The sequence below is a fragment of the Eleutherodactylus coqui genome, chromosome 8, assembly GCF_035609145.1.
Source record: "Eleutherodactylus coqui strain aEleCoq1 chromosome 8, aEleCoq1.hap1, whole genome shotgun sequence".
In the NCBI taxonomy this organism is placed as follows: Eukaryota; Metazoa; Chordata; class Amphibia; order Anura; family Eleutherodactylidae; genus Eleutherodactylus; species Eleutherodactylus coqui.
This window is the reverse complement of record NC_089844.1, coordinates 190,934,027-190,960,922: the sequence shown is the minus strand read 5'-3', so window position 1 is coordinate 190,960,922 and position 26,896 is coordinate 190,934,027. Positions and strand designations below refer to the sequence as shown.

Here is a 26,896-nt window from a genome sequence, read left to right as displayed (position 1 = left end):
AACTACAATGTACAATAATGATGTCATTCAGGTTATCACTATGTGCAGGTCATGGTAATGATTACTACAACTGCCCATACGGTATACATGTGCAATTACAGGGAATTCTAGCGCTAAAATTTGCTCAAAAGCCATCTTTTGAGTGATAATCACATCTAAGGGCGCTGTCATTGTGCGCTGTTCGTTCAGGCTAGAAATCAACGATGACTCTTATCAGCGCTGCATGCTGATTTTCTCAGTGGGCGGCACTGATAGCATTCTTTCAGCATGTATCCCGTAGCAACTTCCTTGTGGGATACCAGCTGATAGCTCCGAGAACAAAGGAGCCATAAGCATTCCTGCTGCATCTAGGAGCTGTCAGCTTAGCGGGACACAAAACAGCTGCTTTGTTCTCGGAGCTATTGCGACGATATCCCGCTGCGCTTGCTTTGATTCTTAAGTAGCTAATTAGCTTCTTAAAGTAATGCAAAGATGATCGCTCAAAACTGTCACTCAAACGATCAGTCTAAATCCCCCTTAAAATGAAGCTCCTCATTTGCAGTCACTTGCATAAAAAAGAATTCCATTGTTATAGTAACTACTCATTTAGCCAATAGGTCAAGAACTGTGGAGGGTCTTCAAATTCTTCTTTAAGCAACTAGAATACATATTGTTTTACAACTCATCAAAAGAAAACCTTACATATCACAGACATGGCTAGAAGGTCTTGGGCCCCAATTCAACATCTTTTAACACGGCCCCCACCATGTGCCATTTATAATACTGGGACTTCTTATGTGATAGAGGGAGCTATGAGTCTCCTAGGGCTCCAGGGCCTGGAAACAACTACTACCTCTAAAACCCCTATAGCTACACTCCTGTCAGACAGTACAACTACACTACATGGGACTGGAGTTCAGCAGCTGCTCCATATATTTTGTATATACTTATGCTCCCTATATTGGCATCTCAAAAACATCTGCAGAATCTGCCCTTTTCAAAAACTCTTATTGCTGCTCTTATCCGCTCTCTGGTTGCTGTAACTCACTACTGATCCACTCAATAAACTGTCCACTCCATCCAGAATGCAGGAAACAGGTTTATATTATTGTCCAACTGTTACACTGATGGCTCCACCCTGTGCCAGTCACTACACTCATGGCTCCACCCTGTGCCAGTCACTACACTCATGGCTCCACCCTGTGCCAGTCACTACACTCATGGCTCCACCCTGAGCCAGTCACTACACTCATGGTTCCACCGTGTGCCAGACACTAAACTGATGGCTCCACCCTGTGCCAGTCACTACACTGATGGCTCCACCCTGTGCCAGTCACTACACTGACGCCTCCACCCTGTGCCAATTACTAGACTGATGGCTCCACCCTGTGCCAGTCACTACACTGATGCCTCCACCCTGTGCCATTCACTACACTGATGCCTCCACCCTGTGCCAGTCACTACACTGATGCCTCCACCCTGTGCCAGTCACTACACTGATGCCTCCACCCTGTGCCAGTCACCACACTTATGCCTTCACCCTGTGCCAGTCACTACACTGATGACTCTAACCTCTGCCAGTCACTACACTGATGACTCTACCCTGTGCCAGTCACAACACCAATACTTCCACCCTGTGCCAGTCACTACACTGATGACTCTACCCTGTGCCAGTCACTAACTACACCAATACCTCCACCCTGTGCCAGTAACTACACTGATGGCTCCACCCTATGCCAGTCACTAAACTGATGCCTCCACCCTGTTCCAGTCACTACACTGATGACTCTACCCTGTGCCAGTCACTACAACAATACTTCCACCCTGTGCCAGTCACTACACTGATGACTCTACCCTGTGCCAGTCACTACACCAATACTTTGACCCTGTGCCAGTCACTACACTGATGACCCTAACCTGTGACAGTCACTAATTACACCAATACTTCCACCCTGTGCCAGTCACTACACTGATGACTCCACCCTGTGCCAGTTACTAACTACACCAATACCTCCACCCTGTGCCAGTCACTACACTGATAGCTCCACCCTGTGCAAGTCACTACACTGATGGCTCCACCCTGTGCCAGTCACTACACTGATGCCTCCACCCTGTGCCAGTCACTACACTGATGGCTCTACCCTGTGCTAGTCAGTACACTGATGCCTCCACCCTGTGCCAGTCACTACACCAATACTTCCAACCTGTGCCAGTCACTACACTGATGACTCCACCCTGTGCCAGTCACTAACTACACCAATACCTCCACCTTGTGCCAGTCACTACACTGACGACTCTACCCTGTGCCAGTCACTACACCAATACTTCCAACCTGTGCCAGTCACTTCACTGATGACTCCACCCTGTGCCAGTCACTAACTACACCAATACCTCCACCCTGTGCCAGTCACTATACTGATGCCTCCACCCTGTGCCAGTCACTACACTGATGCCGGCACCCTGTGCCAGTCACTAACTTCACCAATACCTCCACCCTGTGCCAGTCACTACACTGATGACTCTAACCTGTGCCAGTCACTATCTACACCAATACCTCCACCCTGTGCCAGTCACTACACTGATAGCTCCACCCTGTGCCAGTCACTACACTGATGGCTCCACCCTGTGCCAGTCCCTACACTGATGGCTCCACCCTGTGCCAGTCCCCACACTGATGGCTCCACCCTGTGCCATTCACTACATTGATGCCTCTACCCAGTGCCAGTCACTACACTGATGCCTCCACCCTGTGCCAGTCACTACACTGATGACTCTACCCTGTGCCAGTCACTTCACTGATGACTCTACCCTGTGCCAGTCATTACACCAATACTTCCATCCTGTGCCAGTCACTACACTGATAACTCTACCCTGTGCCAGTCACTACACCAATACTTCCAACCTGTGCCAGTCACTACACTGATGACTCCACCCTGTGCCAGTCACTAACTACACCAATACCTCCACCCTGTGCCAGTCACTATACTGATGCCTCCACCCTGTGCCAGTCACTATACTGATGCCTCCACCCTGTGCCAGTCACTACACTGATGCCGGCACCCTGTGCCAGTCACTAACTTCACCAATACCTCCACCCTGTGCCAGTCACTACACTGATGACTCTAACCTGTGCCAGTCACTATCTACACCAATACCTCCACCCTGTGCCAGTCACTACACTGCTAGCTCCACCCTGTGCCAGTCACTACACTGATGGCTCCACCCTGTGCCAGTCCCTACACTGATGGCTCCACCCTGTGCCAGTTCCTACACTGATGCCTCCACCCTGTGCCATTCACTACATCGATGCCTCTACCGAGTGCCAGTCACTACACTGATGCCTCCACCCTGTGCCAGTCACTACACTGATGACTCTACCCTGTGCCAGTCACTTCACTGATGACTCTACCCTGTGCCAGTCACTACACCAATACTTCCATCCTGTGCCAGTCACTACACTGATGACTCTACCCTGTGCCAGTCACTACACCAATACCTCCACCCTGTGCCAGTCACTACACTGATGCCTCCACACTGTGTCAGTCACTACACCAATGGCATCACCCTGTGCCAGTCACTGCACTGATGACTCTAACCTGTGTTACTCACTACACCGATGGCTCCACCCTCTGCCAGTCACTACACCGATGACTCTACCCTGTGCCAATCACTGCACTGATATCTCTACCTTGTGCCAGTCACTAAACTGATGACTCTAACCTGTGTCACTAACTACACCAATACCTCTACCCTGTTCCAGTCACTATACTAATGCCTCCACCCTGTGCCAGTCACTACACTGATGACTCTAACCTGCGCCAGTCACTACACTGATGACTCTAACCTGCGCCAGTCACTACACTGATGACTCTAACCTGCGCCAGTCACTACACTGATGCCTATAACCTGTACCAGTCACTGCACTGATGAATCTACCCTGTGCCAGTCACTACACTGATGCCTCCACCCTGTGCCAGTCACTACACTAATGACTCTACCCTGTGCCAGTCACTACATTGATGACTCTACCCTGTGCCGGCCATTACACCAATGGCTCCACACTGTTCCAGTCACAACACTGATGCCTCCACCCTGTGCCAGTCACTACACCAATGGCTCCACCATGTGCCAGTCACAACACTGATGACTCTGCCCTGTGTCAGTCACTACACCAATACTTCCAACCTGTGCCAGTCACTTCACTGATGACTCCACCCTGTGCCAGTCACTAACTACACCAATACCTCCACCCTGTGCCAGTCACTATACTGATGCCTCCACCCTGTGCCAGTCACTACACTGATGCCGGCACCCTGTGCCAGTCACTAACTTCACCAATACCTCCACCCTGTGCCAGTCACTACACTGATGACTCTAACCTGTGCCAGTCACTATCTACACCAATACCTCCACCCTGTGCCAGTCACTACACTGATAGCTCCACCCTGTGCCAGTCACTACACTGATGGCTCCACCCTGTGCCAGTCCCTACACTGATGGCTCCACCCTGTGCCAGTCCCCACACTGATGGCTCCACCCTGTGCCATTCACTACATTGATGCCTCTACCCAGTGCCAGTCACTACACTGATGCCTCCACCCTGTGCCAGTCACTACACTGATGACTCTACCCTGTGCCAGTCACTTCACTGATGACTCTACCCTGTGCCAGTCATTACACCAATACTTCCATCCTGTGCCAGTCACTACACTGATAACTCTACCCTGTGCCAGTCACTACACCAATACTTCCAACCTGTGCCAGTCACTACACTGATGACTCCACCCTGTGCCAGTCACTAACTACACCAATACCTCCACCCTGTGCCAGTCACTATACTGATGCCTCCACCCTGTGCCAGTCACTATACTGATGCCTCCACCCTGTGCCAGTCACTACACTGATGCCGGCACCCTGTGCCAGTCACTAACTTCACCAATACCTCCACCCTGTGCCAGTCACTACACTGATGACTCTAACCTGTGCCAGTCACTATCTACACCAATACCTCCACCCTGTGCCAGTCACTACACTGCTAGCTCCACCCTGTGCCAGTCACTACACTGATGGCTCCACCCTGTGCCAGTCCCTACACTGATGGCTCCACCCTGTGCCAGTTCCTACACTGATGCCTCCACCCTGTGCCATTCACTACATCGATGCCTCTACCGAGTGCCAGTCACTACACTGATGCCTCCACCCTGTGCCAGTCACTACACTGATGACTCTACCCTGTGCCAGTCACTTCACTGATGACTCTACCCTGTGCCAGTCACTACACCAATACTTCCATCCTGTGCCAGTCACTACACTGATGACTCTACCCTGTGCCAGTCACTACACCAATACCTCCACCCTGTGCCAGTCACTACACTGATGCCTCCACACTGTGTCAGTCACTACACCAATGGCATCACCCTGTGCCAGTCACTGCACTGATGACTCTAACCTGTGTTACTCACTACACCGATGGCTCCACCCTCTGCCAGTCACTACACCGATGACTCTACCCTGTGCCAATCACTGCACTGATATCTCTACCTTGTGCCAGTCACTAAACTGATGACTCTAACCTGTGTCACTAACTACACCAATACCTCTACCCTGTTCCAGTCACTATACTAATGCCTCCACCCTGTGCCAGTCACTACACTGATGACTCTAACCTGCGCCAGTCACTACACTGATGACTCTAACCTGCGCCAGTCACTACACTGATGACTCTAACCTGCGCCAGTCACTACACTGATGCCTATAACCTGTACCAGTCACTGCACTGATGAATCTACCCTGTGCCAGTCACTACACTGATGCCTCCACCCTGTGCCAGTCACTACACTAATGACTCTACCCTGTGCCAGTCACTACATTGATGACTCTACCCTGTGCCGGCCATTACACCAATGGCTCCACACTGTTCCAGTCACAACACTGATGCCTCCACCCTGTGCCAGTCACTACACCAATGGCTCCACCATGTGCCAGTCACAACACTGATGACTCTGCCCTGTGTCAGTCACTACACCAATGGCTCCACCCTGTGCTAGTCACTACACTGATGCCTTTAGTCTGTGCCAGTCACTACACCAATACCTCCACCCTGTGCCAATTACTACACTGGTGGCTCCACCCTGTGCCAGTCACTACACTGATGACTCCACTCTGTGCCAGTAACTACACTGATGACTCCCCCCTGTGCCAATCACTGCGTTGGTTGCAGGTTAAATAAAGAATCCAATTCAAAAACATCACTCTCATCCTTAAAGCTCTCCACAGTGCTGTGCCACCCTCCATCTCCTCCCTTGTCTCTGCCTACCACACTACCTGTGCTCTGCACTCTGCTAATGACTTTACACTATGTATCCCTTTAATTCAAACCTTCCACTTCCATCTCCAAGATTTCTCCAGAGTGGCACCAGTTCTGCAAAGTTTTACCCCTGCCAATAAGCTTAATCACATAACCTACAGTTTTAAGCATGCCCTCGAAACACATCTACAAGAGGCTTCTCCCCGCATATCATTACGTTATTATTTAGTGGTGTAATTTATTACTTGTTAGACTGTTCAACACAATTGTTGTATCCGATAAGCAGATAGGCGGCTCATAGTAACTTTACTGCGCTGCATTCAATTATGATATCAGTTTTCACCTGCCTGTTATGGAAAATAATGTAATCCAATTGTCGCTGTACTTTATTTTTGGGAAATCGGCCTATACAATTATTCCAGTCGGCTCGCCATTAACCTGCTTAATAAAAGGAATAACAAAAGTGATTGAGCAACTATTTTGCAATCATTGTTACACACCGCGCACCGACTGATTACTAGAAGGTCTCCTGCACACTGGCAAGAGAGATATCACCCTCGCAATCCTTCTGAACTCCCCTGGATGTGAGATGTTTTGACATGGAAAAAGCCTCCCATCACTCATCCTCATATACCAATATATTACACAGACGACCTCCTCCTCATATACTAATATATTACACAGACGACCTCCTCCTCATATACTAATATATTACACAGACTACCTTTCTCCTCATATACTAATATATTACACAGACAACCCCCTCCTCATATACTAATATATTACACAGACGACCTCCTCCTCCTCATATACTAATAAATTACACAGACGACATCCTCCTCCTTATATACTAATATATTACACAAACGACCTCCTCCTCATATACTAATATAACACAGACGACCTCCTCCTCCTCATATACTAATAAATTACATAGACGACATCCTCCTCCTTATATACTAATATATTAAACAGACGACCTCCTCCTCATATACTAATATATTACACAGACTACCTTTCTCCTCATATACTCATATATTACACAGACAACCTCCTCCTCATATACTAATATATTACACAGACGACCTCCTCCTCCGCATATACTAATAAATTACATAGACGACATCCTCCTCCTTATATACTAATATATTACACAGATGACCTCCTCCTCATATACCAATATATTACATAGACGACCTCCTCCTCCTCATATACTAATAAATTACACAGATGACATCCTCCTCCTTATATACTAATATATTACACAGACGACCTCCTCCTCATATACTAATATATTACACAGACGACCTCCTCCTCATATACTAATATATTGCACAGACTGCCTCCTCCTCATATACCAATATATTACACAGACGACCTTCCTCCTCATATACTAATATATTACACAGACGACGTCCCTCTTCATATACTAATATATTACACAGACGACCTCCTTCTCATATACTAATATATTACACAGACGACCTCCTCCTCATATACTAATATATTACACAGACGACCTCCTCCTCATATACTAATATATTACACAGACGACCTCCTCCTCATATACTAATATATTACACAGACGACCTCCTCCTCATATACTAATATATTACACAGACGACCTCCTCCTCATATACTAATACATTACACAGACGACCTCCTCCTCATATACTAATACATTACACAGACGACCTCCTCCTCATATACTAATATATTACACAGACGACCTCCTCCTCATATACTAATATATTACACAGACGACCTCCTCCTCATATACTAATATATTACACAGACGACCTCCTCCTCATATACTAATATATTACACAGACGACCTCCTCCTCATATACTAATATATTACACAGACGACCTCCTCCTCATATACTAATATATTACACAGGCGACCTCCTCCTCATATACTAATATATTACACAGACGACCTCCTCCTCATATACTAATATATTACACAGACGACATTCTCCTCATATACTAATATATTACACAGACGACCTCCTCCTCATATACTAATATATTACACAGACGACATTCTCCTCATATACTAATATATTACACAGACGACCTCCTCCTCATATACTAATATATTACACAGACAACATTCTCCTCATTTACTAATATATTACACAGACGACCTCCTCCTCATATACTAATATATTACATAGACGATCTCCTCCTCATATACTAAAATATAACATAGACGATCTCCTCCTCATATACTAACATATGACAGATACGACCTCCTCCTCATATACTAATACTAGCTGATATACCCGGCTTCGCCCGAGTTAATTTGGTACTGGTATTTATCTGGTGTTTACACGGAAAATCTTATGAAGTCGTGGTTACTTTAGAGATACCGAGGAAAACACTACGTTACCCAGGAAACACTACGTAGAGGTAACCATGCAATGTTTCCTTTATACAAAATGACATCAGGAAGTGAGAGAATTAGATTCCGTACGTAAAATTTGGACGCTAATTCTTTTGCGCTTAGAATTGAATAATCGAGTTGGGACCCATTAGCTTTTCCTATTTTGGACACAATCAATGCTTGTGCCAAATTTCAAGTTTCTATTACACCAAGAAGTGAGAGAATTAGATTCCATACGTAAAATTTGGACGCTAGTTCTTTTGCGCTTAGAATTGAATAATCAAGTTGGGACCCATTACCTTTTCCTATTTCTGACATATTCAATGCTCGCACCAAATTTCAAGTTTCTATGACACCGGGAAGTGAAAGATTTAGATTACGTTCGTAAAATTTGGACGCTAATTCTTTTGCGCTAAAATTAAATAATCGAGTTGGGACCTATTAGCTTTTCCTATTTATGACATAATCAATGCTCATACCAAATTTCAAGTTTCTACGTCATCGGGAAGTGAGAGATTTAGATTCCGTATGTAAAATTTGGAAGATAATTCTTTTGCGCTTAGAATTGAATAATCGAGTTGGGACCTATTAGCGTTTTCTATTTATGACATAATCAATGCTCGTGCCAAATTTTACATTTCTATGACATCGGGAAATGAGAGAATTAGATTATGTACGTGAGAGAATTAGATTCCGTACGTAAAATTTTGCTGATTCTTTTGCGCTAGAATTCAATAATCCAGTTGGGACCCAAATTCTTTTCCTATTTTTGAGCCCCTATTCATATTTTTTTAAGTTAAAAAGTTATCTACTATTGTGCTCTCTCTGTTAAAGTTGGCATTTTCTTAAAGTCAATGTATATATTATAAGTATTGTCTAGTCATATAGAAGTAGTGTTTAATATAGAGCAGTCAGTGTTAATGATAAGTTAATGTGAAATAATTTAGTACAAATAGTTAATATAATAATTTAATATAATGTAAAGTTATAATAATAAGTAATGCTAATGGATAATAAGTAATGCAAAGTAGTTACATAGTAATATTATGCAAATTGTAGTAATATAATAGAAAAAATAAGTAATTCAAAATAGTTACTTAAATATAGGTACAATCGCCTCATCAGCCCGTGTGACAAAGTATATATATATATATATATTGCCCATTGCAAGCAGTGGCGTCCCCGGACAGGATTCATTTATCTGTAACTTGCCCGTTGCACATTAGTTACTTGTGTCAGCATAGAGGTTTCATCCCCGCCATGTGTCTCAGTGAGCAGCATCCACCTCTCTCCAGTCACCTCCATAACCCAGTCCAACATGTTTCCATCTAACCCATTACAGACGTCTATAACGTCATGCTCTAGTGGTCACTTTGATATCTGCTCTCCTACAACAGATTATCCCCCAGCTATAGCATCACCACATTATCTTGTTCTGTACTCGCATCGGCATTCAGTTTTTGTCTTCTTCTCGGTATTACTGTATGTTCCTGGCTAACAAGGTCCAGAGACTCGTTTGTTGGCACCGGTGTGATTTTCACAAATACTGTATCAAGATTTATTAATAGTATACAATTAATGAATGCAAATGCTTAAACCAATAACAATGTGTGATTTTTAAAAGCCCGTTACAGGGTGATCCGGGACCGTCCTAACAGCAGGACTTCCATCATAGCAGACTGAATCCCTTCCGCCACCGTCGTGAATTACACAAATGAATTCCACTCACAGCAACACAGCAGACATCCAGCGGGGCACGGGGCATTAGTGGGGCGCTGCCTCAGCTCAACCTCGTCTGGTGCAAAGAACCATATACCAAATTTAATGTCATATTTACAGGTTTAATTTGAAGTTGCTACGGGAAAGCACCCCAGCTTCTGGCTAGATAAAGATTATATACAGGGTGCCTCAAAAGTGGAAGCCATATCGAATGAAAACGGTTAGGCAGATGGGGATCTAAGTTTACATAAAAGCTGCAGGACATTGGGGAGGCCATCTCACCAATATGACGGCCATCTTGAATTTTGGATTTAAGTCTAATTTTCCCAATGGGAAGGACGGTGTGTCGGTATCAAACCGGCAGACAATTTCACCAATGGTGCGCTTCCAATCCAACTTGTATCCTGGTTTTCCTAGGGGGCTTACTCTTTTTCTGCCATTATATAACGTCGCTATATGTTGGCTAAAGCCAGTACTGCATGAGGTGACACGTTGGATAGGCTTCGACAGCAGAGAGGCTTGCAATATACAGTAAGAGAACCCCGAAGGACGTCTTCCAACATCGAAGATGTACAGCCTTAAATCATAATGTCTTTAGACGTCAGACAGTAGATCGGAAAGGGTTAATATAACTATTTATTCTCAAGCAACACAGTGATTTTTCTTCATTACAGGCAATGTGAATGATGGTGTTATCTCAAGTCAGGTGAATGAAGCACATGTGTCATCACCGCAGATTTCAGTCAACGCCCCCAAGCAGACCTCCCGTCAGCCGCCACGCAGCTGCTAATTTTCTTTCCAAATTCAAAAAAAACGCTCATATCGCTGGTAAACCACTAAACCATTATTCATGAAGCATCAGCAGCGTTTCTGGTCCTTCAGATTTTGTTTTGTCAGAAATTGAAAAGACGTTTGGCGGCTGCTCTGTGGATAGAAACTAGTGTGAATCACATCAGAGATCCTCGTCAGTTCTTCTCTGCCGTAGATTAGTCCGTGGGGGCCGAGCTGCACCTAACAGATAAAGAGGCTCCTCATTAAATGCATTGTGTGCCGATGCTGGGGATATTAGGGCAGTGGATGGAGCTCTTCATATATCCATTGTGTGCCGATGCTGGGGATATTAGGGCAGTGGATGAAGCTCTTCATATATCCATTGTGTGCCGATGCTGGGGATATTAGGGCAGTGGATGGAGCTCTTCATATATCCATTGTGTGCCGATGCTGGGGATGTTAGGGCAGTGGATGAAGCTCTTCATATATCCATTGTGTGCCGATGCTGGGGATGTTAGGGCAGTGGATGAAGCTCTTCATATATCCATTGTGCGCCGATGCTGGGGATGTTAGGGCAGTGGATAAAGCTCTTCATATATCCATTGTGTGCCGGTGCTGGGGATATTAGGGCAGTGGATGAAGCTCTTCATATATCCATTGTGTGCCGATGCTGGGGATGTTAGGGCAGTGGATGAAGCTCTTCATATATCCATTGTGCGCCGATGCTGGGGATAATAGGGCAGTGGATAAAGCTTTTCATGTATCCATTGTGTGCCGATGCTGGGGACATTAGGGCAGTGAATGAAGCTCTTCATATATCCATTGTGTGCCGATGCTGGGGATATTAGGGCAGTGGATGAAGCTCTTCATATATCCATTGTGTGCCGATGCTGGGCATATTAGGGCAGTGGATGAAGCTCTTCATATATCCATTGTGTGCTAATGCTGGGGATGTTAGGGCAGTGGATGAAGCTCTTCATATATCTATTGTGTGCCGATGCTGGGGATATTAGGGCAGTGGATGAAGCTCTTCATATATCCATTGTGTGCCCGTGCTGGGGATGTTAGGGCAGTGGATGAAGCTCTTCATATATCCATTGTGTGCCGATGCTAGGGATATTAGGGCAATGGATGAAGCTCTTCATACATTCATTGTGTGCCAATGCTGGGGATGTTAGGGCAGTGGATGAAGTTCTTCACAAATGCATTGTGTGCCAATGCTGGGGATGTTAGGGCAGTGGATGAAGCTCTTCACGAATGCATTGTGTGCCGATGCTGGAGATATTATGGCAGAGGATGAAGCTCTTCATATATCCTTTGTGTGCCGATGCTGGGGATATTAGGGCAGTGGATGAAGCTCTTCATACATCCATCGTGTGCCGGTGCTGGGAATATTAGGGCAGTGGATGAAGCTCTTCATATATCCATTGTGTGCCGATGCTGGGGATATTAGGGCAGTGGATGAAGTTCTTCACAAATGCATTGTGTGCCAATGCTGGGGATGTTAGGGCAGTGGATGAAGCTCTTCACGAATGCATTGTGTGCCGATGCTGGAGATATTATGGCAGAGGATGAAGCTCTTCATATATCCTTTGTGTGCCGATGCTGGGGATATTAGGGCAGTGGATGAAGCTCTTCATACATCCATCGTGTGCCGGTGCTGGGAATATTAGGGCAGTGGATGAAGCTCTTCATATATCCATTGTGTGCCGATGCTGGGGATATTAGGGCAGTGAATGAAGCTCTTCATATATCTATTGTGTGCCGATGCTGGGGATATTAGGGCAGTGGATGAAGCTCTTCATATATCCATTGTGTGCCAATGCTGGGGATGTTAGGGCAGTGAATGAAGCTCTTCATATATCCATTGTGTGCCGATGCTGGGGATGTTAGGGCAGTGGATGAAGCTCTTCATATATCCATTGTGTGCCGATGCTGGGGATGTTAGGGCAGTGAATGAAGCTCTTCATACATCCATCGTGTGCCGGTGCTGGGAATATTAGGGCAGTGGATGAAGCTCTTCATATATCCATTGTGTGCCGATGCTGGGGATATTAGGGCAGTGAATGAAGCTCTTCATACATCCATTGTGTGCCGATGCTGGGGATATTCCATAGTTGAAACACATTCCTATATTCAGGAACCGTGTAAGTGATGGATGTGCATGTAAATGAGGTTTTCAGAAGTAATTAACCCCCGCTTTGTCTGCTTGCACAATTCCACATCAATGTCTGCACATCTATGACAAGATAACACATGATCTTATCTAATAAATCTCTTCACTTTGGCTTATTTTGCTGAGGTACACGGAAGATCAGTGAAGACACAGATCAAAGAATGAACTGAAACTTAAACTCTGGAGCTATTTCTATGCCTGGATAAGTCACTCCTCAGTCAGGACCAACAGTGACATCTAGAGGAAATCAGCAGAAACTGCACACATCTACTCGCTTCAAAGACGCACTGAAAACATTAGCGCATACCCGCACTTGCTGATGACTTTCTGCATAAATTACCACGAGAGGCAGCAGTATTTCTGGCCATCCTATGACTTGTAGCCTTCATTTTCATATGCTCTAGCTGCATATCTAGGTGGGGTGACTTTCCCTCCCCTCTACTCTCCATAGACTTCACAGGGCTGCATATGTCATCGCCCTTCATATATCCATTGTGTGCCGATGCTGGGGATATTAGGGCAGTGGATTAAGCTCTTCATATATCCATTGTGTGCCGATGCTGGGGATATTAGGGCAGTGGATGAAGCTCTTCATATATCCATTGTGTACCGATGCTGGGGATATTAGGGCAGTGAATGAAGCTCTTCATACATCCATTGTGTGCCGATGCTGGGGATATTAGGGCAGCGGATGAAGCTCTTCATACATCCATTGTGTGCCGATGCTGGGGATATTAGGGCAGTGAATGAAGCTCTTCATATATCCATTGTGTGCCGATGCTGGGGATATTAGGGCAGCGGATGAAGCTCTTCATACATCCATTGTGTGCCGATGCTGGGGATGTTAGGGCAGTGGATGAAGCTCTTCATATATCCATTGTGTACCGATGCTGGGGATGTTAGGGCAGTGGATGAAGCTCTTCATATATCCATTGTGTGCCGATGCTGGGGATATTAGGGCAGTGGATGAAGCTCTTCATATATCCATTGTGTGCCGATGCTGGGGATATTAGGGCAGTGAATGACGCTCTTCATATATCCATTGTGTGCCGATGCTGGGGATATTAGGGCAGTGGATGAAGCTCTTCATATATCCATTGTGTGCCGATGCTGGGGATATTAGGGCAGTGGATGACGCTCTTCATATATCCATTGTGTGCCGATGCTGGGGATATTAGGGCAGTGAATGAAGCTCTTCATATATCTATTGTGTGCCGATGCTGGGGATATTAGGGCAGTGGATGAAGCTCTTCATATATCCATTGTGTGCCGATGCTGGGGATATTAGGGCAGTGGATGAAGCTCTTCATATATCCATTGTGTGCCGATGCTGGGGATGTTAGGGCAGTGAATGAAGCTCTTCATATATCCATTGTGTGCCGATGCTGGGGATATTAGGGCAGTGGATGAAGCTCTTCATATATCCATTGTGTGCCGATGCTGGGGATATTAGGGCAGTGGATGAAGCTCTTCATATATCCATTGTGTGCCGATGCTGGGGATATTAGGGCAGTGAATGACGCTCTTCATATATCCATTGTGTGCCGATGCTGGGGATGTTAGGGCAGTGGATGAAGCTCTTCATATATCCATTGTGTACCGATGCTGGGGATGTTAGGGCAGCGGATGAAGCTCTTCATATATCCATTGTGTGCCGATGCTGGGGATATTAGGGCAGTAGATGAAGCTCTTCATATATCCATTGTGTACCGACGCTGGGGATGTTAGGGCAGTGGATGAAGCTCTTCATGTTTCTTCATCTAGTTTTATTCTTTCTTTTCCAATCTTCTGTGTTTTTTCAGCATAAACTGCCACATGCAGACATTTGCTCCGATTATGTTGTGGCCTGGTTTTCTCCCTTTGGTGTGTTTTTTGGGTCCACGGTGTTTGTTTTTAATTGTAACATGTTCTGGTATTTCCCAGACTTCTCTATATAACAAAGATAGTAGACAAAATATCTATGTATGACCAAAGGGGGCCACAAGAACGTGCAGAAGAGCAGAGCGTCCAAAAATCTCACGTAACTTCTATTGTTGGTTTTTTTTATAAAAGGAAAATGCTATAAAAGAGCCTAAAGAATGCTTGAATAAGACCGAAAACATACATTTTGGCAACAAGCCTATTAGTCTGTCCCAGCCTCTGCATTCATATTAGAGTACATCTACCCGTATCAATGAGATAATCAGCGGTAACATCCAGCGCCGCGCCGCGATCCTAAGTGGGAATGACATTCCTTTTCTTCAAATGATTGCAATGCAATGAACAGTAAAATCTGTCATCTTTATTTGAACTGTCAGATTTGATCCCCTATTAAACAGAGCAGTGTTTTCAGCGCTCCACAGCAACAGGTCGATTCCGGGAGAAGACACAAAGCTGCACGGCTCTTCTGTTAATGCCGATTATAAGGAATTCCATAGTAGAAACACATTCCTATATTCAGGAACCCTGTAAGTGATGGATGTGCATGTAAATGAGGTTTTCAGAAGTAATTAACCCCCGCTTTGTCTGCTTGCACAATTCCACATCAATGTCTGCACATCTATGACAAGATAACACATGATCTTATCTAATAAATCTCTTCACTTTGGCTTATTTTGCTGAGGTACACGGAAGATCAGTGAAGACACAGATCAAAGAATGAACTGAAACTTAAACTCTGGAGCTATTTCTATGCCTGGATAAGTCGCTCCTCAGTCAGGACCAACAGTGACATCTAGAGGAAATCAGCAGAAACTGCACACATCTACTCGCTTCAAAGACGCACTGAAAACATTAGCGCATACCCGCACTTGCTGATGACTTTCTGCATAAATTACCACGAGAGGCAGCAGTATTTCTGGCCATCCTATGACTTGCAGCCTTCATTTTCATATGTTTTCCACTATGCAAACTGTAGTTGTAATTTTCAGGTAGCTCTAGCTGCATATCTAGGTGGGGTGACTTTCCCTCCCCTCTACTCTCCATAGACTTCACAGGGCTGCATATGTCATCGCCCTTCCTGTGTTCCGTCTAGCCAGCACTTAAAAGATTTTTCAGCAGAGAATGTCATCTTAGGTTATAAAGTGAACTTCCCTTTTGCTAGTTATCACACTGACGTCGCATCGGCACAAGTTGTCTCACAGTACAGTGACCATTTACATGTCAAGCTAGAATTAGAAAACAAATCAGCAATGTACGTCACACAAAAGGAATAACTGTTTTTATGGCTTTTTCATTGGTGTTTTAAACTGTGTTTTAGTGGAATGTTGAACTTCATAGAATAAGTATTTAAAAATGACAAAAAAATTGGAATCAGGCATATGTCAAAGCCAAGTGCACAGAATATGGGGACAATACAGAGATCTCTCCCATCATCTATTATACCCAGGACTGTAACAAGGGGAACACTCTATTAACTATGTATAATATATCTGGGGTCAGTACAGAGATCTCTCCCATCATATATTATACTAAGGACTGTAACAAGGGGGCGCTCTAATAACTATGTATAACATATCTGGGGTCAGTACAGAGATCTCTCCCATCATATATTATACTAAGGACTGTAACAAAGGGGCACTCTAATAACTATGTATAGATATATCAGGGGTCAGTACAGAGATCTCTCCCATCATCTATTATACCCAGGACTGTAACAAGGGTGTGCTCTAATAACTATGTATAGATATATCTGGGGTCAGTACAGAGATCTCTCCCATCATCAGTTATCAAATCAAAAATCAAATCATGGTATTTGTATAGCGCCAACTTATTCCGCAGCGCTTTCAGGTAATTATTATTTATTACCCCCCACCAAGCTGGGTTCTCATTTTACCGACCTCGGAAGGATGGAAGGCTGAGTCAACCTTGAGCCGGCTACCTGACGCATGTGGGGATCGAACTTGCAACCTTCAGGTCGTAGGCGAGAGCTTACACTCTGCACCACACGAGGCTCCGTATACCCAGAACTGTAACAAGAGGGCACTCTAATAACTATGTATACATATATCAGGGGTCAGTACAGAGATCTCTCCATCATCTATTATACCCAGGACTGTAACCAGGGGGCGCTCTAATAACTATGTATAATATATCAGGGGTCAGTACAGAGATCTCTCCATCATCTATTTATACCCAGGACTGTAACAAGGGGGCACTCTAATAACTATGTATAGATATATCAGGGGTCAGTACAGAGATCTCTCCTATCATCTAGTATACCCAGGACTGTAACAAGGGGGCACACTAATAACTATGTATAGATATATCAGGGGTCAGTACAGAGATCTCTCCCATCATCATTTATACTCAGGACTGTAACAAGGGGTGCTCTTATTACTATGTAAATATAACAGGGGTCAGTATTCCTTTTGGCTTTATGACTGGATTCAATCTTTTTGGGTCGGTGTCTATCAGTATGGCACCTCTTGACTTGACAATATTTGCCCACTCTTCCTTGCAACAGCATTTCAAATCTGTCAGATTGTGAGAGCATCTCGTGTGTAGCGCCCTCTACAGATCAACCCACAGCTGTTCAAAAAGATTCAGGTCTGGGCTCTGGTTGGGCCATTTCAAAACTTTGACCATCTTCTGGTGAAGCCATTCTCTTGGTGATTTGGGGGTCTGCTTTGGGTTGTTGTTGTGCTGAAAAGTGAAATTCCTCTTCATCTTCAGCTTTTCAGCAGAGGCCTGAAAGTTTGGGGCCAAAATGCACTGATATAGGGAAATGTTCATAATACCATCCACCTTGATTAAAGCCCCAGTTCCAGCAGCAGAACAGCCCCCCACATAATGCTACCTCCACGATCTTCACTGCGGGTATGGTGGTCTGTTGGTGACCATAACACATTCTTCAAAAGACTTCTGGCAGACTTGATGGAGGTTTTGGTAAAACATAGTTGGGCTTGGATGTTCTTGTTGGATAAGGTTTCCTCCCTCAGCCCAGACATATGGAGAACACGGGGGATGGTTGTCACATGCCCTACATAACAAGTACTTGCCAGAAATTCCTGCAGCTCCTTTAATGTTGATGTTGGCCTCTTGGAGCCTCCGAGAACAATTTTCTTGTGATCCTTTTATTAATTTTGAGGGCCGTCCAGTTCTTGGCAATGTCACTGTTGTGTCATTAATCTCCTTCTTGCTGACAGTCAAATGTAATGCCTTGGACATGTCTTGACCTCTTCCCCTGACTGACACCTGCCAACAATCAGCCCCCTTTGATGGGCTGTAAGATCAACAAAGAAAATGTCCGGAAAATCCTCTTAGAAGAGTCGAACCTTTTATGGGGAACCGAGAATCCCTGTAATATCGGCAGCGGAGTGCTGACTACTACTTGCTTTGCGTGTGTTGCTACTGCACAAAATATGCTGCAAAGGCTCACAATCGCTGTACAATGCTGCATTCCTACAAGGGCTTGTGTGAGAGAGGCCTTAAAGATGGGCTTATTTTCCAATGGGATTGTACAGATAACGGGTCACGTGGAAAGTAATCAGAAATTATTCAGTTTTGTCATATTTTTTAGCATGACACAAGCCTGGCATCTGATCCGCGGTGTGCAGAGTGTTTATATCCGCTGTACTTGATGGAAAGACGTTTGGTGACACCACCGCAGATACTGTATGAACCTTTGATCTCCGAGACAACAGCTCATTAGCAGGGAGAGCAGATAATAGAAGGAGCACAAATAAGGCAAGATAAAAGACACAAAAAAAGAAAAATGAAGTTCTTCCTAACATTCCTTTCTGAAAAAGATCCTCTGTCTTAAAAGAACAAGTACCGATGAAAAATGATTTCAGCACTAAGAGTGAAAAGAAACCTTCCTTCACAGCACACGCAAATGAAACTATGACCGACCAATAGCATTTGCTGCAATGGTTTGCCATTTTGGGCAATTATAATGAACTAAAGGAATCATTCTACAACCACTCCTATGTTCAAAAAGAAGATGGGACAATACCTCTGGAGCGCCACCTATTGGAAGGCAACATTCCTGCAATACAACATCAAACCTTTTTACAGGCCTTATGATATGGCAGGAAATATGAGACAAAGCCAGAGTCTTCTCCAGAAGGAAAAGATAACCGTGTACAGACTGTGCATGTATGGCTTATCTTTTCCCTTTGTAGAAGACCCTTGTTATAGTAAGGATATATGTATTATTTTCCTGTGTTTCTCATATCAACCTATGTGAACACGTATATATATGTCTTCCTTCTTTGTAAATAGCAGCAGCTAAATGGTTAACTTGTGCAAAATTATACACCAGTATGTATTAAATTCTTGTTCTCTCTCTCCTAGGTATGGTTCCTGAAAACAAAGGGTTGGGAGGAGCTGCTCACCCCCCACCTTTGCATTCCTTAAGCCAAGCAGTGATCGTAATAAGTTTATTCTCCGTTAGTTTTGTTTCTCTTTGCTTCTTGGAAATCACACGTTTTAATAGCAACATACACCTTAAGGTGTTAACATATGTTAATAGATAGAAACTAGAATGTATCCTGAGTTCATATGACTTTAAGAGTATGTATCTCTAATGATACGTCACTTTGTGCATGTAAGGTAACCAATTAGACGTAAATACGATTACCCTTCTGTACACGCCTCTCTTGTGATACAATGCTTTGTCTGTAAAAAGCTATGTTTTTTACCTGATAACGAACAGAAGTATATTGCCTTTTGATACTACAGGTTGGGGTCTCATGGAAATCAACGCGAGCCATGCCTGCAGTTTCAAGCACTGGCCAAGACACAGAGGTCGGCGCAAGAACATCTGCTGCTTCCGCTCTGTGTATTTGTGGCGCTGACAGTATGCGTTCGCTCAGCTGATCGGTCGGGGTCCCAAGTGAGAGACCCCAGCTGATCAACTATTGATGACCCATCCTGAGTTGCCTTAAGTTGCCAAATGAAAATCAAATAATACAGAAAATATACAAATAAAAAAAAATTACAAAGTTGGATGTCACTGGTCCTTAAACTGAAGCATTTAGAATACAATTATGGGGGGATTTGCTCTCCATTATCACCAAAAATGGAAGGGATTCACAAGCTGCTGGTTTATTGCAGACACTTTGTGAGTTCTAGGATAAGTTATTTTAAAGATTCCTGCAGAGATATCCTATAAAACATTGAGTAAAATGTTAAGTTGCATCATGTTAGGGACTGTCAGCACAGACTCTGAACACCAAGAGCTACATAAGCCCAAGCGATACGGCAGAGCAAACAGAGGAAGCTGTCAATCAGTGGCTGAAGTGTGGGAGAAGCCTGCGTCTCATGAACACATTGGAGCCCTCATTCACAGCACTAAGGTTTAGCCAGAAAACACATACTGATTGCACAAAACCCATCGGGCTGCATCCGGCGTACCGGATAATACTCAGAGGGCAGCAGAAATATCCTGGCAGGTTTCCTTTAAAAGTCTGAGGAAGTATAAGAAGATACATATGATGAAAGAGTGGAACAGCTCTAGGAGGCGTAAACTGACTATGAGCACAAAACTGGAGGGAGGAGCCGTAGTGGCAGGCAGCAGCGCTCATCCTGCTTGCTAGCCAGAGATGAGTTGCTGTGGGCCACGACAGTCTGGTGGGAGCGTTATAACTGCGGAAGCACAATAGCTTTGTAACAACACAGGAGGACGCTATAACTTTGTAAGACAATATCGTTTTGTTTGGGCGTAGAGAAAGGCACTATAACTTTGGGTCATGGATGAGGCACTACGGCTTTTTCAGGGCACATACTGGGCTCTATAGCTCTGTAGGGGCACATACAGGGCACTATAACTTTGTGGTAGCATAGATGGGTACTAATCTTTTTTGGAGACACAGAGAGGCACTATAAATTTTTGGGGCACAAAGTGCAAACTATAACTTTGTGGGGGCACAGAGGAGTACTGTTACTTTGTGGGGGCACAGAGGAGTACTGTTACTTTGTGGGGGCACAGAGGAGTACTGTTACTTTGTGGGGGCACAGAGGAGTACTGTTACTTTGTGGGGGCACAGAGGAGTACTGTTACTTTGTGGGGGCACAGAGGAGTACTGTTACCTTGTGGGGGCACAGAGGAGTACTGTTACCTTGTGGGGGCATGTTAGGAATATTCCAACTATGTAGAGGCACAGAGAGGCAATATTATTTTATGAGGAAAAAAATGCTCATTATCTCCTTGTGTGGGGCACAGAGGGAAGCACTCTTCGCAAGCGGGGCACTGAAAGCCACATTGGAGGTAGCAGTAGAATGGGGAGACTACACAGAGATGAGTCATGAAGAAGTCTTCATGCTGATCTTTGCTTGAATAGAGAAGAAAAAGGTAAGGAAATGACTAATCAGAGGACACATCATCTGTGATCACTGGAGGTAACTGCACTGCAATCACTATCACTGTGTAGAACTGGTATCTGACCAATATATGGTGACTGCAGTATATAAAGGTAAACTATCAAACATAGAGCGGAGCCACTGAATCTAAGTCTGCTGTGTTATAAAGGTGGTCTAATAAATAAGCGGTCTCTTGTATATAGATTGATTTATTGGGGGGGGGGGGGGGGGCATAATGCATGTATGTTGAGGCTTCTGCCCCATATCTTTCAAGACTCTAGCGATGTTCCTGGCTGGTAGTGCTGCATCAATGCACCTCTTAAGAGACTCATCAACGCAGCAGAAAGTTCCAGGCGGGCCACGGCCGGCAGCCATAAACAGTAGTTGGGGGGCCCTAAGCTGAACTTTCACATGGGGCCCGTGAGCCTTTAGCTTCACCCCTGCTCTGAAATCTATACATCATATCTTATTTTCAGCTTACTTGTAAATGCTGAGAACTTAGAGACTGAAAGAAACCATTAGGTTATCCACAATGAGATCGATCACCGGTGATATTGGTTTTACCTGCAGTCTTTAGTACCCAGCTGAGGCGCCTCACCAGTAAATCAAGGAAATGAGGACCATTATATGTTTTTGGTAAAGTTGGCGGTCAAAAATATTTTTAATTTTAGGGGCACCTGTCGGTAGCTTGATGTGAAGGCTCCTTGGTAAGCCACGATTCCTGAAGATACAAGGATATCTCCTGTCAGGTTGATGTAAAGTACCCCAAGTTCTAGAGCGGTTTGACTCCATCTTGTTTTTTCTCCGCCTAGTCCTCCAATCAGCTGCTCTGCTCGATCCAGTTTTTTGCTGCATAGATCAACCTGAAAACAATTAGATCCTTAATGTACAGATCAATAATTAGATCATTAATGCCTGATTATATTACTGAACTGTGTGCTGCATACTGTCATTTACAGCGATGAGCGCCTCGCATTATAGGGCGCCGTCAGACCGGAATATTCCGCAAGACGCGGATTTATCAGATGGACTTATAATGACTTCATCCTGCCAACATCCGCATGTAGACATGTGGCTTTTGGTGCAGACTTTGATATTGGATTATTCCGCTGTGTCTTGTGGAATATTTGGGTGTGTGAAGGCGGCCCAGTAATGCTCAGTTCTTGAAGCTCTCTGGGGGATAGGCACAGGGGCGCAATCTGCATGGAATAATTGGGTGGTGGATTTGCCTCCTAGTCCCCGGCTTAGTTGTGGTTTTCTACCTAGAATTTGCAGATGTTGCCACAGATCCTCATGCAGATTAGCTACTTTCAATGGGGTCGATCCGCATATGGATTTCCTGATGTGAAACCTGTTTTTAAAAGGGCTGTACCAGAATCAACTTGTATCACCTATTCCTAGGATAGGTGATAAAAGTCTCATCGCTGGGGGTTCCTGTCTCCTCGTCTCCTAACTGCAGTGAGAAGGAGATTGAACGCAGCGACAGTCACACATGACCGCTGCCGCTCCATCCATGTTCATTGGAACTGATAGCCAAGTACAAAGGCTCAGCTATTTCCATCAGCCCCATTTAAATGTACTGAGCGGTGGATCCTGCATCAAGAAATGTCACTGTAGGTGGGAGAAGAGACCCCATAGTGATGAGAAAAGGCTGATCTAGTTCTTGGGATTGGTTGAGGTCTTGGTAGTGAGGCCCCCAGCCATCAGTCTTTTCTCACCTATCCTATGGTAAATCATACAAGTTCATTCTATTACAATGCACGCTGTCTACACTATGGCACAGATTTCCATTCAGATAAATGGTGCACTTATGAATGTGGATTTTGGCGCAGATGTGATGTAGAATGCGGCAAAATCTCATCATTAACGTTAAAGCAAAGTTGCATTGCAAAAAAAAAATGTCCTAATTTCTTGACGCATCAGAAAACCCGCATGTGGATTTGTTCCATTGAACTGCGGTGGGACCGCATAGGGATCATGGCTGCAATAAGTGCAGATACCCAGCGGTGATCTGCATGGAGCGCGCAGAAAACCCCAGGAGCCACACGGCTAAATGCAGATATTGATGCAGAATTGAAAATGGCAGGACTCTGGCAGCATTTCCACGACTATGTCTTCCCATGTGAAGGCGCCCTTACACACCAGGTTCAGCATTTACAACACATTATTTTCTGCATCAGCCTGGTGCCAACGTGTGTGAGGCTCCCAAAATGTGGAATAGCTTCAACATTGTATTCATTCATCAGCGGTAAAACCATGCAGTATTCTGGTATGAAAGAGTACAACAGTAGGAAGCACCGGCAATGAGAACGAACCCCCCGGCACAAATAAATATTCCCCTTTATTGAAGCTCGCCAATCGCTCCACGCAGAGGAACATAATTGATGTGCTGCTGTCAGAAGGTGATGCGGTGCTCATCATGTCGTAGAGGAAGGCCGCTACTCATCATGTAGAACAGACAGCGCTATTATATCGTCCTCGCTACACTAGGGGGGGGTCACATCATCTCAGGGCCCCCAGTGTGCTGCTATGGCAGTGTTCACACCTCCGCTTTCACAGGGACGGGGCATCTGGTCTGCCCTGAGGAGCGGGGAGTGTACAGCAGGAGCTCCCTGACGAGAGTGACGCCACTATGACACTTCCGGGCCTAACGGCCGATGACGACGTCCGGCTGCACTGACAGCTGGCGGACGATCAGCTGATCGTCAGGGATCCCAAGCTGTGGATATCCATCAATCAACTATCTAGAGGGGAATTCATCATTTGTAAAAGCCTGGAATACTCTTTAATGGACATTTCACACGAGACGGAATAAGCCGCATGCCGCACCGCAAACCGCAGTGAATTCCGCACCAAAAGCCTCAGGCGACCTGCAGATTGTGATGTGAAATTGAAAATGGCTTCAAACTTGCCTGCAATTCTGCATCATAATCAGTTAGACCTGCAGATATGGTGCAGAATTCAGCAGCTTTGGATTTCCCTGCGTCCCGCGACGTAAATCCCTCCTGAGTGAAACACCCCTTCAAAGCTTAAATTCCCAGCTTAGACTCACCTGGTTCTCAAGATCGGCTTTTCTTTGCTTGTTCTTCTCCAGCTGCTCCTCCAGTTTGGCCAGTTTGTCTTGCACCTCTTTCAAAGCCGCTTGCTTCTTCCTCAGACCATCCATAGCGATCTTCAGCTCACTTTCTGCTTGGTTCAACTTCACTTTTTTAGGAGCCACAATCTTGGCGACCCTAGCCAAACAGCAAGATGTCCTATCAGTGTCACGTGAACACCTACCTTGGGGGGAAGCCATAGTCGGCGACTACACAGCAGGCGCTTTACCAACCGGTAAATGAGCTGTTCTACTGTGCATCCTGGATGATTATGGCCCACATAGCTGAACGCCTCTTGGCGGAAGAGTCTTGATACACGCCATGTCATTGACAGGTGTGAAGCCGTCTTGTAGCAGCCAATCACAGTTGTTGTGCCTTAACCCCTTTAGTGGCACGCCCAGAAAATTTTCCGGGGCTTGCTGCACTGACCATGCAGTTAAAGTTGTTATAATGAATTCTTTCAATACAAAACAATGTTGCAATGTGATTGTTGTGTTCCTTAATAAATACTTGCGACATTCAATTGCATTGTTGACTCATTTAAAAAACCAGGCCTGTGAGGCGTGACATGGTGATAATAAACCTGCCACTGAAGGGGTTAAGGACCAAGCGATTGTCATTGTCACGCTGTCACAATATACTCACTGTATATTGTAATGACACCACTCTGCGGTCCACATACTGTTATGGGGGGCTTGTATTACATTTTTGGAGGGGAGAGGGATAGGGATAGGGATTTTGGGTTTCGTTTTTACAGCGTTCACCATTCGGTAAAAACAACCTGATAACTTTATCTGATCGGCACGATTTCGGCCACAGCAGGTTACAGAGATTGATTTTTATTTTTTACTACTTTTACATATTAAAAACATGTTTTTAAAGAAAAACAATTGACTCTGCATCGCCGCATTCTGAACATTGTTATTTCCCGGCAGCGGAGCTCTGAGGGGGCTTGCTTCTTGCAGGAAGACTTGTAGTTTTCATTGGTACTGTTTGGAGTTACATGGGTCTTCTGGATTGCTTTTTATTGTGGTTTTCAGAAGGTGAAAAAAATAAAAATAGTCATTCTGGAATTACTTTTTTAAACTATTTTTGCAGCATTGACCATGCAAGAGAAATAACAAAATATTTTCATTGTTTGGGTTGCTATAAATGCAGTAATACCTATAATGTGCTGCTATTCAAAGCATTTTTGTGGTATTTTATCCATTTAAAATGGGTTTTGTGGGGAAAATGGCTATTTTTTATAGATTTTTTTTTACATCAAATTAAACTTTATTGAACTTTTTTGACACTAGGTTTTAGTCCCTTAGGGGGGGTTGAAGATGTGAACACTCGATCGCTTGCATAGTACACTACTTTACTTATGTAGTGCATTCTACTAGACCTATGAACACCACCTATTAAATTCTGTTGGAGGCGGACATGGAGGACTTTGTCAGGCTGCCATAGGAATCCAGTGGTACCTTGCAAACGCACATATAGAGATAGATATGAGCGAGACATAGATAGATAGTAGATAGATAGATAGATAGATAGTAGATAGATAGATAGATAGATAGATAGATAGATAGATATGCAATAGATAGGTAGATAGATAAATAGATATATATTAGATGTGAGATAGATAGATAGATATGAGAGAGATATGAGAGAGATAGATGAGAGAAAGATGAGAGATAGATGAGAGATAGAGGTGAGAGAGGTGAGATAGAGGTGAGATAGAGGTGAGATAGAGGTGAGATAGATAGATGTGAGATAGATAGATGTGAGATAGATAGATGTGAGACAGAGGTGAGATAGATAGATGTGAGATAGATAGATGTGAGAGAGATAGATGTGAGATAGATAGATGTGAGAGAGATAGATGTGAGATAGATGTGAGATAGATAGATGTGAGATAGATAGATGTGAGAGAGATAGATGTGAGATAGATAGATGTGAGAGAGATAGATGTGAGATAGATAGATGTGAGAGAGATAGATGTGAGACAGAGGTGAGATAGATAGATGTGAGATAGATAGATGTGAGAGAGATAGATGTGAGATAGATAGATGTGAGAGAGATAGATGTGAGATAGATAGATGTGAGAGAGATAGATGTGAGATAGATGTGAGATAGATAGATAGATGTGAGATAGATAGATGTGAGATAGATAGATGTGAGATAGATAGATG

General features: G+C 44.5%; 1 protein-coding gene across 1 annotated transcript in view; it reads right to left on the bottom strand.

Moving 5' to 3' along the window:
• DNAH7 (dynein axonemal heavy chain 7) overlaps nucleotides 1–26,896 on the bottom strand; it is a 499,785-nt gene that overhangs the window by 148,936 nt on the left and 323,953 nt on the right. Inside the window, exons 44-45 of the mRNA XM_066577151.1 lie at nucleotides 24,677–24,857; nucleotides 22,302–22,487 (exon numbers count right to left, since the gene is read on the bottom strand). Of these exons, the coding sequence (XP_066433248.1) occupies nucleotides 22,302–22,487; nucleotides 24,677–24,857 (367 nt within the window). The remainder of the gene's footprint in view (nucleotides 1–22,301; nucleotides 22,488–24,676; nucleotides 24,858–26,896) is intronic.